The sequence below is a fragment of the Camelus ferus genome, chromosome 20 (genome assembly GCF_009834535.1).
Source record: "Camelus ferus isolate YT-003-E chromosome 20, BCGSAC_Cfer_1.0, whole genome shotgun sequence".
In the NCBI taxonomy this organism is placed as follows: domain Eukaryota; kingdom Metazoa; phylum Chordata; class Mammalia; order Artiodactyla; family Camelidae; genus Camelus; species Camelus ferus.
The window spans coordinates 3,422,055-3,435,862 of NC_045715.1; the positions used below are offsets into that span (position 1 = coordinate 3,422,055).

The window sequence follows — 13,808 nt, forward strand, 5'->3', positions numbered from 1 at the left end:
CGCGCTTGGGGGCCTCCTGTGTTTTGACTGCACTTTGATACCGGTGAACACCCATTCCCTGCGGCCTGTTTGGTTCTGTGACCCCCTCTCCTGGCTCGCTCCCTTCCCCGAAAGCTGCTCCTTGTCAGCCTCTAGCAGGGGTGATTTTCCTCTGTCTGTCACCCTGTCCTCCAGAAAAATCTCTCAACTCTCCATTCTCATATAAAGACGCTGCACATTCCATGGGGTGGGGCAGGGGCAGGGAGGAGACTGTGTCTAATTCCTTTTGCACCCCTGGCAGCTCATGGGAATAACCGAGTGTCAGTGGAGCACCGCCCTCGTGGCAGGCACGGCTTTGGCTCTGGGACATGTGGGGATTAAGATGGTCGGGGGCGTGGCCGTCACAGAGTTAGCATCTAGGACGGTCAGACTTTACGTGGAAAACTCCAGAGCTGCATCTGTACTCACGCTTCCCCCTTCCTTCCTTCTCCAGACCCCAGTCAACTGGCTCCACACATGTAAGGAAATGGCACTTTCCCGATAAAGCTGACACTCGGCAGCCCTGGGGCTGGCACCACGGGAATCTCTGCTGCGGGAAGGCTCGCAGTGGCGGGCTCTGCCTCTGCGTCCCTCAGACGGGCGTCCTCGTGTGCAGGGCGGGGGGGCGTCCCCTCCAGCCTCTGTCCCACGGCAGAGAGCCTTCTCAGCCTAGAGCCTGGTCTGTCCATCCACTGCGTTACATCAGGCCCGTTGCACGTGCACATGCGCCTCGAGGTCCACGGAGCGGGGCTGTCACACTGAAGCATGCTGGGCAGCAACCCCCGAAGCTGACCACACACAAAGCCCCCTGACCGGAGATTCCACAGGCCTAGCGGCCGCCAGGCCACTCTCGCAGGATCAAAGCATCTGAGTCACTTTGCTTCACTCCCATGTTTCACTCTGTGTCTCCAGCCTTTCACCGAGTCTGTCGTCTGGAAACACCTCCTGCATTCACTCTCTCCTCCACATCCAGTCCACGCCGCCGCCGCCCTCCGCCAGGCCACAGCCCCCCGCGTCTCCGTTCCCACGGCAGTGTCCCGCGGGCCCCGCTCACGGCTTTCTCCGCATCACTGCCCGGGGACTCTGCCGCACAGCCCCGTCCCCCCGCTTCACCGCTCCCTTTTCCACCAGAGGAGACTCTGACTGCTCAGCCTAGAACTTAGGCTCAGGCAGAAGCAAGTTCCCCTTCTTCTGTATCTCACCCACTACCCGCTTCTAGCCTGACCGTGTCTGTGACTCTCCCAGGTAACTTATCCCTAGACCGTTAAGCTACTTACACGCGCGTCTTCAGTGCTGCGCTAAGTGTGCTGTACAGAAGGGGAGAATCCACATCTGGTCCACACCCCCCCCCCCCAAGGTGTCTGATGCAGTTTCTAAATGAACGATGAAGCAGCTAAGTTACCGCTGGCTTACTCTGTATCAAACAAGGCAGAAGACCTTCATGTGCGTTACCCGCAGTTACGGTCCTTACAGTGTCCCTGTGAGGCAGGGGTGTGGTGAGCTCCGTCTCACAGAGGAGGAAACAAGCTGAGAGAAGCCATCAGGAGGAGGCAGAGGTGGGAGATGAAGGAACGGCTTTCTGGGATGTCTCGAGCTTTCCCTGCTTTGAACAAGCTTCTGTTTACAGGTCCAGCAGGACCTGTCCCAACTTTCCCCACAGGAAGCTCTGAGAAAGCAGGATCTGCTCCGTGGTCCAGAGCTCCCTGCCTCCCACAGTGCTCCCACGGACACGCCCTCCATCCTCCTGCCCCAGCACCCCAGCCCCCCTGAGGCTTCTTGCAGCCCGGGGAGCTCTGTGAGCTCTCTCCAGTCCACACTGCTCTCTCGCTCTCACAGCCAGGCCAGTACTTGGTCATCTTCTGGTCGTTCTACACAAGTTTAGCCGGGCTCCCCAACGATGAAGTCAGATTCTCGGGGGCAGGAAGACCTGGCCCACACTGGCCCACGACGTGCCTCCCCCCCAAGCTGCTCACGCGTCTCTGAGTGCATCCAGAACGTTCTTTGTGGACCGTGTGTCTGTCGGGAAGGCAGGCAAGGGAGAAGTCGCTGCTGGGTGAGCAGGAGGTGGAGGGCCCTCTCCAGCGGGGCCCCAGTTCTGCTTTTGAAACTGCAGAAGCCAGGGAGAGAGCATGTCCAGCTCAGAAAAAGCTAGAAACACACTTGTTGGGTCTGACACTGGACTGGGGCCTGGTGAGGATTCTGAGGGGCCGAGGGCCCCTCCATGAGTTCTCTGTCCCTTTGCAGAGGGCCCAGGCAATCCCCAGTCCAGATTCTCACTGCCCCTGGGCTCCGGCCCACCCCAGGCAGCACCAAGACGGGTGGGGATGGGTCTTGAAGATTTCCCGCTGACTGTGCCCCAAACTCACATTCAGATGGTCTCAAGGAGGGTTTCTTTCCTTTTGATTCAACTGGAATTGCAGGCATTTAGAGCTAGAAAGTTCGCTGGGGTCTGGGATCTGTCTACCCACGCTGCCCAGAAGGAGCAGGGGCCCCGAGCTGGGGGACTCGGGCGGCATCCTGGGCAGTTACGGCCCGGCCGGCACCGGAGCCGGAGCCCTCGAGAAGAAAGAGACCCCAGGTCTCGGGCTGCCCCGCCCCGGCGGCGGCTTTGTGTCCACCACCCGCATGCCTCACACCAGTCTTGCCTTCCAATCTGTTTTAAAAGAAATGTTTATTTTTGCATTCTGAGATACTGGTATATCGTTTCCCCTCTTTAAACAAGCCTCTGTTTATAGGGTCCCACAAGGAAGTGTAAGGTTGTGTTTTTAAAGTGAAAGTACATGCTAAAATTTGGCAGATTAAGAATCCTAAATGTGTCACATGTTGGAAGCATGAGTGGAAGAGGATATTTGGCAAATCTTGTCGAGACACTTAGCACGAATAGCGCGGTCCTTGATCATATACCCTATACATGCTGGGTGTATCACATGCACGCGCCTCAATGAGATACTCCTTTAAAAACTCAGAACCAGGTAGACTGCTATTAAACTGTCTCTGTATTAAGACAGATGAAGTCACATGAATTCACTTAGTAACGGATGGGAAGCTGCACTGAAGCACTTTAACAATGGTTGACATTTAGGTGATGCTCTCCAAGTAAATAAAATAACTTTCCTGCTGATGAGAGGAAAAGCTTTCTACTTCATGCCATTGAACTTTCTAAGGAATCATCACTTTAGTAGGAAAAGGATGCAGATCATTTACAGGAAGCCGTTATCCTGCTGAGCCAGCTGGTCCCTGGAAGTCCAGCCCCTCCGGGAGGGGCGGCCAGCACGACTAGTGACTGACAAGCCCTCCGGTCATGCAGTTCCAGCTCCACTGGTGTCCTCACTTGCTTGTGGTCGAATTTCAAGACAACAGACACCAACTTTGATCGCTGTCACCATTGTGGTGTCAGTGGTCCCTCCAGGTGGAGACACAGTCAGATTCATCTCTGAGCATCCACTGGGTTCTCTCTTCAGAGTCTTTGGACTTAAAGCTTTGCCCTTGAGCAAAAACATCTGTCTTTCTCCCCAAACAGATCTCAACCTGAGAAGCCTTCTTCATGGATGGCTTCTCAGTCTGCTGCAGACAACCATGCGGACAGTTTGGAGAACATTTTAAAAGCTCTGCCTGTTCAGTTGTGCAGTGGCCACTGTGTGTCTCAGAAGCCATGGGAAGTGGCCCCACCATCTGCGTCAGGGGGATGGACACGGCTGTGAGGTCAGCAGACAAAGGCAGGGACCCTCTGCTGATGCCCCTTCTTACGAGCGAAGGGGACGGCCCACAAGGACTGACCCCCAGTTCTCTGTAGAACAAAAACCCTCCTCTCTAGCTGACCTAAGAAGGGCCGCAGACAAACTGGAAAGGGGAGATCCCATTTGTTCTCAGAGGTGAGGTGAGCCACTGTCCACAGAGATCCTGGGCAAACAGTCGGAGAAAAAGTCGGCTGTATCTTAAGTTTGCTTTCTCTAGCAAGTTCCAGCTTTGTTCCAGATCCTCCTGTAACACGGCAAACCCGAGATGAGCTCCCGGGATGTGTGGAGCACAAGTCCTCGTGGGCTGTTCCCTTCGCCCCGGGGTCCCGGCCTCCCTGCCCATCCCTGTCGCCAGCCACCCTGGGCTTCCTTTGGTGCCTTGCGTTTTTTCCCCAGTTCAGGGCTTGACATGCGCTGTTCCTCCTGCCTGCAGAGCTCCCCTCCCTGCCCTCTGCCCAGACTGTTCCCTGTTTAATCCTAAATCTCCCTTCCTAGGGAGGTGGCCCCTGACCCGCCCCCTCCGCTCCTAGCGTGCCTGTTTCACCCTCTGTCACACTCAGCAGATCTGTCACTTTCTCATCTTTTCTTCCTTCGAGATGTCAGGCTGTGAAGGCAGGGCTGGGCCCTGCTCACCGAACAAATGAGGAGATGAGTGATGGGTGGAGGGGAGGGGCCTGCACCTGCAGACGCCCGGAGAGGCTCAGGGTCTGTCTTCACACCTGCAGATTCGAGGGTGGGAGCAGGCGAGCTCCACAGACCCCCGGCTCTGACACTTTGCCATCTTTGTGACTCCTGCCCAGCCCCCCCGCCCCCTTTGCTCCTGGATGTCGGGCTGCACACTGTTTGTGTTCAGGGACTGAGATGCTGGTGAGGCTACAGATGAAGGGAGGTGAACGTGACTGCTGCTCGGTGGCAGCGGAATAGAGGAAAAGCAGGCTACGTCAGCTGCACGACGGTCATCCAGTTCCAGCCCGAGAAAAACAGCCACACACTTGGCCATACAAGGTCTCCTGGGATTAAAGCCTCACAGCCAGACCGGCCGAATGTCATCTCTGAAGGTCTAGAAAACCGCTATGCTGGGTTTCGTCTCAGGAGAAGTGAACTTACAGTGTGGTGTTTCTCATTTTCTCAGTGTCGACACTGCAAAGCAATGTCTAGACCTCGGCCTGAACCCCGCCCTTGGAACAGTCACGTGCGAGTCTGTGAGGCTGGCCGACGGGGGGACATCTCCTCGTGGGCTTCCTCGTGGGCTCCCTCGTCCCAAGTCCCTCGGCTGGGCCTCGTCAGGCACGTGGAATGCTTTCCGACAGACCACAAGCCACCGCCCCCAGGCACATCACTTCTGTCAACGCTCTGGAGTCACCTTTGGGTCCTCTGAAGTGGGGACACCCCTGCAAGGCTCTGCCTGCCGAATGCCCTGGGAATTTGGGGACCTGCTCGTGGCTTTTACGTCACAGAATTCCCCTTCATGACTTTCCAGATTCCAAATGCATCATTAATTTTATCCAAGTTGCAAAAATTAGCTGTTTATTAAGGCTTTGGGCATGTTCAGACCCATCCACGTGGTTTAATGAACATAAAAGCCGCCCGCTGTCTAAGGCCTGCAGAACGAGGTCAGGATGCCCGCTCCTCTGCCTCTGTGACTAAAACCTGGAGGGAGAGCCCCCCGTGGAGCTGTTAGTCTGCTGGCGATGCGACACTTTGCAGGAAGAGGGTTGACTCTGGACTGCAGCTTCCGAGTAGCAGCTGCTGTAGTAATTAAGTACAAATCAGAGGTGAGGCCCACTGGCTGGTACCGTTGTCAGGCGTAGCAGCTCCAGAAGGACCACATGCCATACTGAGGTTAGTGGGACGCACCCCAGAGCCGCACACCTGGGCTGAGACGCTGCCCGTGAGTCAGCTGGGGGGCATCCGCTCACCCGCTCACCGTCTGCTGAACCGTATCCTCACACTGCAGCCCTGACCTACGCAAGGACCAGGGGTGACAGATCTGGACCCACCAACAAACCACACCAGCCTCACAGGCACTCAAGACTGTGTCTACGGGCACCAGCATCCTGAGTCGCGACGTGAACCACTACGAGTTTCGCCTGTTCTGGACGCACTGTCACAACAAAGTCTACAATCTGTGGAGGGATGGGCAGACGTGGTCTTAACACGGGAGTGAGGACGAGGACCCGGGCCCTCACGCTCAGTCACATGACTGTGAGAATTAAAGTGACGGGGGAGAGGTTCAGCGGCAGGGCGGTGACAGTCACAGCTATTTTCGGACCCGTAACTATGTATGTGAGTCTGCTCCCAACCCAACACGGGAGCATGAATTCACGCGGTATTGTTTATGAAGGTAAACAAGAAATCGCCCAGTGTGTGGGTCCCTCACATGGTCCCCAGAGGCCACGCCAGCTATTTAACACCTTCCTCCCATGTTTTGCACTGATGTGTTTCCGAGGATAAATGCACACAAATATCCTTTTTGACTTGCAGCATACTCAAAGTTCAGAGCTTCCCAAACTGGCTAAATGTTAAAAAAGAAACATCAGGAGAGCTTTACAAACGCATTTATGAATCATCACGCCACGCTTCTCACCACGTCAGGATGCGCAGCGCTGAGCAAGGTCTTTCTAAAAACGCTCAAACTCTCCAGGTGGCTGCGACTCAGTGAGTGAGCCTGGGGAAGCACTTCTCAAAGCTCGGTGTGCACTGGAGTCAGCTGGGGGAAGATTCTGATTCAACAGGTTTGGGGAGGGGCCCAAGATTCTGCATTTCCAACAAGCTCCCCAGTGGAGCGGAGGCTGCTGATCCTGAGACCGCGCTCAGCAGCAGGTGATAGGCACCTGCCCCCAGGTGTGCGCCCACACGCGGCCACCTCTGTGGCTGCATGGTGCCCAGGCCTCCACCGCAGGGCGCGCCCTCTACCTCTTCAGTCCTGCCCTACTCCCTGCTGCCCCCAAATCTCTACAGGTGCCTGGACCTGCCTTTGCAAAACGGGTTGGACCGTCCCTGCCGGCCCCCCCCACCGCCCTGTCCTGGCCCAGCAGCAGCAGGAAATGAAAGTGCATTTATCACACCGAATGTGTCTGGCGTAGAAGGCTTTTCAGGAGATAATTCTGTTTATTGTCAAGGACCAAGAAACAAGGTCTGGAAACGCTCTCTACAAGGGCTGAGGAGCTGCGAGAGGGGCGGGTGGAGGAGACACAATCATACACAGCGTTCTTCTGAGGAGCCCAGCTCTTCCTCTCGACACTGGACCCATGGAGAGACGGCTGCCCCTTGCACTCTGGCTGTGGAAGAATGGAAGCCTCGCTCAGTCTGTCAGATCCCAGAGGGCGGGCAGAGCCAGGGGCTATTTAGAGCTGATGCAGGAGGCCACATGTGGTCTGCGCGGAGCCCCCGAGCCAAGCAGGATGGATGCTGAAGGGTGGTCCACGGCGGCGGGTCCCACTCCCTAGGTCCTGGGCTTCTCTTGATTCTCAATGATAAGCTTGTCAGTTGAATACAGTTGGCCAATGTGGACCTGGAGGCAAAGAGAAGACACGGATCAGGAACCAGGGACTCCGTCAGCTGCAAAAGCTCAGCAAGCCACTTCCAGCATCTCGGTGTGGACGGGCGCTGCTGCAGGCCATCCTGGGAACTGCACCGAGGGGCAGGGTGCAGACGCCAGACTGCGCTGGCTAATTCCCGGCACCATCTACCCCACTCTCCTCGCTGTGAGGACAGGGGAGATGCCCACTCACTCCTGTTCGCCGTCCTGAGCTGGTGAGACTGCCCACCAGGTCCCCGAGCCACCCAGATGTGTGCACAGCCACCCTTCCCCCAGCAGGATGTCCCGCCTTAAGGGCCGTTTCTTCCGTCAGGACGGGCTCTCACCATGAGGCATCAACGAGCTCTGCCCCCTTGTGGGCGGGAGAGGCATCGCACCACGGGCTACACAAGCAGCCCCGTGGACGGCACTGTTCACTCCCTCCCCGCCCCTCTCCCCCACCCTTTCCTTTCTCAGGGTCCTTCTTGAGGACGTCTGTGTCAGCGCCCAAAAGTTCTCCCACTGTCCTGGGGGATGCTGGAGCCACAACCTGGCCCCTCCTTTGCAACAAAGGGTCCTCTGTCATAATTTTTCCTCCAAACGCACTTCCTGGGTGACACTTTCTTAGGACCAGGAAGAAGAGGTGAAGAAAGCATTTCAGAGCAGTTGGCCACTCACTATGGGTAATTTGGGGTGACTGTTCTTTAAGCAAACGAGGGAATCGCCCAGAGGCTAGAGAAGCCACCCAGCATGGCTGGGGGTCAGCGTCGAGACCCTCGCTGGTTCTCCCTCCTGCCTTGATGCTCTGCTTTAGACTGGCGGCCTGGGAAAGGGGGTTATGTCGACACCACCAAGGTCCCGGGACACTCTTTCACTGACAGCCCCAGGAGGCCATCCCTGTGCCGTTTGCTGGGTCTCCCGGGTCCCACCTGCAGCGAGTGCCCTGGTGGCCGGGAGCACCGGTAACTCACAAGCACTGAGGTGGGGCCGGGGGGAGGGGAGAGGTGGGAGCAGACGCGTCATCTAGAAAGGAAGCGGACAGACAGAGTGGAGATGAGGGGAGTGAGGAGGTTCACGCAGGTACTGTTAACTGCAAGTGAATCCCTTAATTAAAGAGATGAAAAGCCCCAGCACCATTCATTCCTACAAGAGTTGGAGCCACGAGCTTTGCTCCCGTGACCTCGGTCTTCCTTCCTCCCACCAGCGTAAGAACACACGTGGCTTCTGATACACGTGGACGGGGTGGGCGTGGATGCTGTGCACCACACTGAATAGTCGCAAACCGCCTCCAGCTTACGGATGGGGCCTCTAAGGGCCCGTGACAATTACGAGGGGCAAGCACAGGGGCTCGTCAGCCTGACGACCTGAGAAGCTGCTGGGTGCGCTGAGGCCGAGACTACTGACCACGGAGAAGAGGACGGTGAGCGGTGTCCTCCACGCTGGGTATCACGTGGCGTTATTGTCACATACCGACTCCACAGACAAATGGACCACTGTCACTGACTTTCAGGTTAAAATACCAACGATTTTAAAAGAAAAAGGAATCATTATTTTGATTTTTTTTAAAACAATGCTATGGATCTCATTTATTTAAAACTGTATTTCTCACCCTCATATTAAAGTAGTTAATAAAGATAATTTTATATAACAGCTCAAATGGTCAGTTCCCTGATGGGAGCTGGTTTTATATTTAACTGGTCTCGGAGGTTCATCAGGAACCGCTCTCAGAAGTGTCTGAAATTCCATGTTCTGGGAGGGCCCGCCTGGGTTCATCGTTTTCTCCTGGCTCCGGGGGCAAGTGGGGGGTCAGGAGGGCTCCGGGCTGTTCAGAGATGGATGGGAAAGCTGTGAGGAGAGGCAGTGCGGGTGGGGACAGAGGTGGGGCCAGACGGGCTCCTTCCAAAGCTCAGCTTCTGGGACTAAGACGCTTGTCCTGGACGTAGGACCCGCCCAGTCTCCGACAGCTCTGGTCCCAGCCGTGTCCCTGAATGGCCCAGCGTCGACCCATGTGTTCCTTATGTTCTGACACGTGGGAAGAGAAGGTGGTGCCCTGAAAGGGCCCAGTGTGGGAGGCAGGACCCCCTGGCTGTAGCCCTGGCTCTGCCGCTCACCCGTGACACCGCCCACCCCCCCACCTGGCCTCAGCGCCCTCACCTGGAGCACAAGCGCCCTGGCTGCTCCTAGCTGGGCTTCACGGTCCCTTGCTGCTCCAACGGTCTTTGGACCCTCAACAAAGTTGGCAGACGTCAGAAGAAAGACGCGTGAGGTCCCTGAGCCAGTGTGGCACCTACGTGGGACAAGAGGCAGCTGGGGAACCCGGCCAGGGGACATCACTGCGGACAGAGCCAAGAATGGATGTGCCGCAGTGATGGGAGATATAACGGGCTTCCTGACGCCTCCAGGGGGGCCAGCTCCCTTCCTCCTAATGTGTCCTGCCAGCTCCCAGCAGCCGGGAGGGATCTCGTGAAGCCGGCCGTCCCCTCTCCCTGCAACCTGCCTGGACCACCTGGGTGGTCTGTGCAAGGGGCCTGTGGGAGGTGATGTGCTCAATTCGTGTCTGCCTGTCCCATCTCTGTCCCTCTGCTCTGGGAGACCCTCAACAGCAGGGCAGGCGACCCACGCACACTGTTTCCCTGGGTCCCACAGTCCTGGCTGACAGCAGATCTGCTGTCAGGTGGACGAGAGAAGGAATCGGAGCAAAGAGAGCGGAGAGGAAAGGCCTCTCCCCACTTTTCCTCCTTTCTGCCTGGAATATACACCTGAAGGATGGCTGGAACGTCAGCAGCCATCTAGCACTGCGAGGTTAAGTTTGATGTGGGAGCCACACACTGAGGATGAGAGGCAGGAAGGAGGTGCCTGGGTTCTGGATGACCATGGGGCCACCATACGGGCCAAACGGCTAGCTTACTGCCAACTTTCTTTTTTTTTTTTTTTTTACATGAGAGAAAAGTAAACCTCCACGTTTTTAAAGCTACAGTCATTTGGGTTTCTTGTTATACACAACGAAACCAAACCCTGACTGATATGAATGCATGTTGTGAATTTTAATTGTAGACTATATGACTCACGATGAAAAGGTCACTGCAGACAAGGAGGTGAGCTGTGTCCTAGGATCAGTGGAAACAATGTTCCTATCACCTGGGGAGGTGCCACTGACAGATAGTCTGGAAGTTTCTAAAGTTTAAACAAAACTACAGGGGACTTACAAAGATCTCTCCCTCAATGTTTGCTGTAGAGTATGGGGCTACTAATCTTTCAGCATTTTTTTTCCTGTCTAGTCTTTTAATTCACTTACAGATTTAAAATGTATGTGTGTATATAGACAAACAGAATATTTAAATTTGGAATCATATCATAACTTGCTTTTTTTTAAACTTAACTTTATATCCTTATGACATTAAATACTCCTTGAAAGGATATTTTTAATTACTGCATAAAGTTCCATTGTATAGAGGTACCATAATTTACTTAATCATTCTCATATAATGAACATTTACAGAATTTCCACGTATGGTAATGCGATTACCATTCTTACGTGTAAGTCTTTTATAGCATCTCTGATCTTTTTTTCTCATAAAAGGCTTCTAGACATGGAATTCTTGGGTACACAGGTATGAATATTTTTATCGTTCTTGATCTTGCAAAACTACTTTCCAAAAATGTGCATTTCCCTGACAACCAACACTGCCTTTGATGGGCTGCTGGAAGGCTCGGCAGTGTGTTCACCACGCCGCAGAAGGAACGCATGTCCTCCCCTCACTCAGCAGGGACACTGAGTCACAGGGCACTCTACTGCCACCCCATGCCTGTGTCTGGCTCCTCAGCATGAACGTCAGTGACCGACGGGGAGCAGGAGGAAGGAGGGTCCACGTTCTGTCCGGCTCGGCTGCCTTCACGGACCGGGCGCAGTGAGAACCCGACAACTAGAAATACCAGCGTCTGCTACCCCTGGTTATGAGGCTCCACTAGTTCTAACCCCTGACCTCCAAGTGACCACGCGGCGCTTTGGGGGTGAGCTACGGGTGGAGATGTGCGACTGATGAAGGCAGGTCAGTAAAGAAAGCGAGAAGACCACTGGCTGCAACAGGAACGCTCGCTCATGGATAAGCAAAATCAAGTGACTTAAATTCAGCCCAGCAGAGGGTTTAAAGCTATAACCCAAGGGCTATAAGGGATCACCCCTGAGCAATTACAGAAGAGGTAAGGGCAATATTCAGTTCACACAGGGAGGAAATATTAAAAAGTTATCTCGAGGGCTATTGAGATGAGGCCATGAATGTTTGTGTAACAGTTCTGTCGCATTTATTTGGGCTGTAAAATTGTCAGCTGACCTCGGAGGGCTGGCCTGGGACGGACGCTGCGATGCTAATGGCAGAACCGTCACTCTAAGCTGCAGGTGGAGGACGTGGTCAGGGGAGGTAAGGAACTGCAATTAGTGGCTTCAGTTTACAGTCGCTCTGGGGCCCCGAACTGGCCACACCAGAAAATGACCATGAGTAAATTGGCCATTAAAGCTGGCCACACTTTCACCCTATCAACTTTGGGAGTTGGCATCAGATTCCATTAGAAAAATACACAGATTACTCAACTGCAAGTATACAGGATGACTGGATGGCTCAGAGACACTGACGAGCTCTGGGACTCATTAGACAAAAATCCTGCTGGGGAGGAAGGAGCAGAGTGGGACGCAGGGAAATGAAACGTGGCCCCAGTTTCAGGTCTTCGCTGCTGCCCTCATCTGAAGCGACGCACGTCTCCTCGGAACGCATCTCAGCCTGACTCAGACGCAGCGCATCTGGGCGCAGTCGCCAGGGTGTGGGCGGTGGGGAGGCAGCGGTGGGGCTGCATCCTGACCGTTACATGGTGGCGCTGTGGGAATCAGCTGAGATACGAGACTTGAAGAAAAAGTACCGACTGCCCCAGATACTTCCTAGGGCCCAAATCTTTCAGCCGTCTTCACGCTGCTGGGAGGATTCAATGAGAATAGTACTTGGCATGCGGGCAGAGCTCGTTAAATGTGACTCACGTGCGCGGCCCATCTGCTGTCAAGTTCAATGCCACAGGTCTCAGATCCTGACCTCGAGGTCTTGAAGGCCCCTCACCCTCAGCTGTAAGCAGCGACGATTCTTTAGTTATTAAACCCACGCACACTGTGGAGAGGGTGCCAGGGGTGCCTGAGACCTCCAGCTGCTGCTGAGCTTAGCTTTCTGGGCAGGACTCGGGCGCTCTCGGGTGCAGAGAGCCCTGCTTCCGTCCAGGGGGCCCGTGATGCTGCCAGCAGCTCAGAGCAGCCTGGAGCCAGAAGGATGTGCCCCGGGCACTGGAAAGTTGCGGACAGACGGGGACAGATGGGGACATCCGGCTTCGCTGGTGAAGCCGAGGGGTGGACTGTCCCTGCTCTCTTCCCTGAGGACGGCAAACCCCCAAGGCAGGGAGGAGTCCCTGCCCGAAGGGGGACAGCGGCTATCCATGCCTCTGCCACTGTGGTGATCATGCTGATACTCGTAATCATGATAACGCTATGACTACTAAACATCGATGATCATGATGAAAGCAACAGGGACATGTAATGAGCACCTGCTGTATACCAGGTGCTCTTCTAAGCACCCAACCAATTAAATCAATTAACTGGAAGTATTTAATTCTTTTACTCTCACAACAACCTTGTGAAGAAGATAAGATCAGCATTAGTTCTCTGGCTTTCACAGGTGCTTCATTTCTGTATTTGGAAGGGCTGTAATTGCTCAAATGGACGTGCCCTTCCATTTCACAGGTAAGAGGCCAGCATCTCAGTGGATCACACTGGAAATGTAACAAGAAGACAGTAACAATGGTCACAACAACAAAAATAACACGCCTGCTATAACCTTAATAGGGAATGCGTGTGATTTTTAAAAAGACTGCAAAACTTAGAAATACAAAATAAGTTTGAATAAAATGATATATATATACCCTGTTCATGGAAAGACTGAGTCATATAAAAATGTCAGTCTTTTGCCAAATTATATTTAACACAATGATAATAAAAATCCCAACAGGATTTTTTGGAGATACTTGAGAAAATGACTTTAATGCTTATTTAACTGAATATGAAGTCAAGAATAAGAAAGAACATATAGAGAAAAGGAAGATATTAAAGCATTTTGGGGATACAATTAAAAGAGAGAAATGAACAGAATAGAAGAGAGTTAGAAACCAGGCTCTGCTGTCCAGAAGCAGTGTTTCCTTCACAAACTCATGCCCGTGGGGCTGGGGCTTAGCCCGGGGCTGCCGTGACTGGAACACCTCTTTGCAGTCTCCTGCTGATCCTCATGTAACTGACGTATTCTGCTCTATAACATATTTTTTTTACGCTCATTTTAGTATAAAAATGTTTCCTCAAGTTGCCCAGTGACTCAGGCCCTTCAGGAAGATACACGGTATTTGTCCTGGGCCTTAGGGTGCCGCCCAACGCCCCAGCTTGTGAGGCATGCCTTAGCGTTATCACTCTTCCCTGGACGGCCACACCTGACAGGCCACCAGGGCGGTGAAGC

The 13,808-nt window shown here is 54.1% G+C and overlaps 1 protein-coding gene across 1 annotated transcript in view; it reads right to left on the bottom strand.

Moving 5' to 3' along the window:
• Window positions 1–6,827: 6,827 nt before the first annotated feature.
• Window positions 6,828–13,808, bottom strand: part of LYRM4 (LYR motif containing 4) — a 106,820-nt gene continuing 99,839 nt past the window's right edge. The window contains exon 3 of the mRNA XM_032462448.1: window positions 6,828–7,269. Within this exon, the coding sequence (XP_032318339.1) occupies window positions 7,201–7,269 (69 nt within the window). The 3' untranslated portion in view covers window positions 6,828–7,200. The remainder of the gene's footprint in view (window positions 7,270–13,808) is intronic.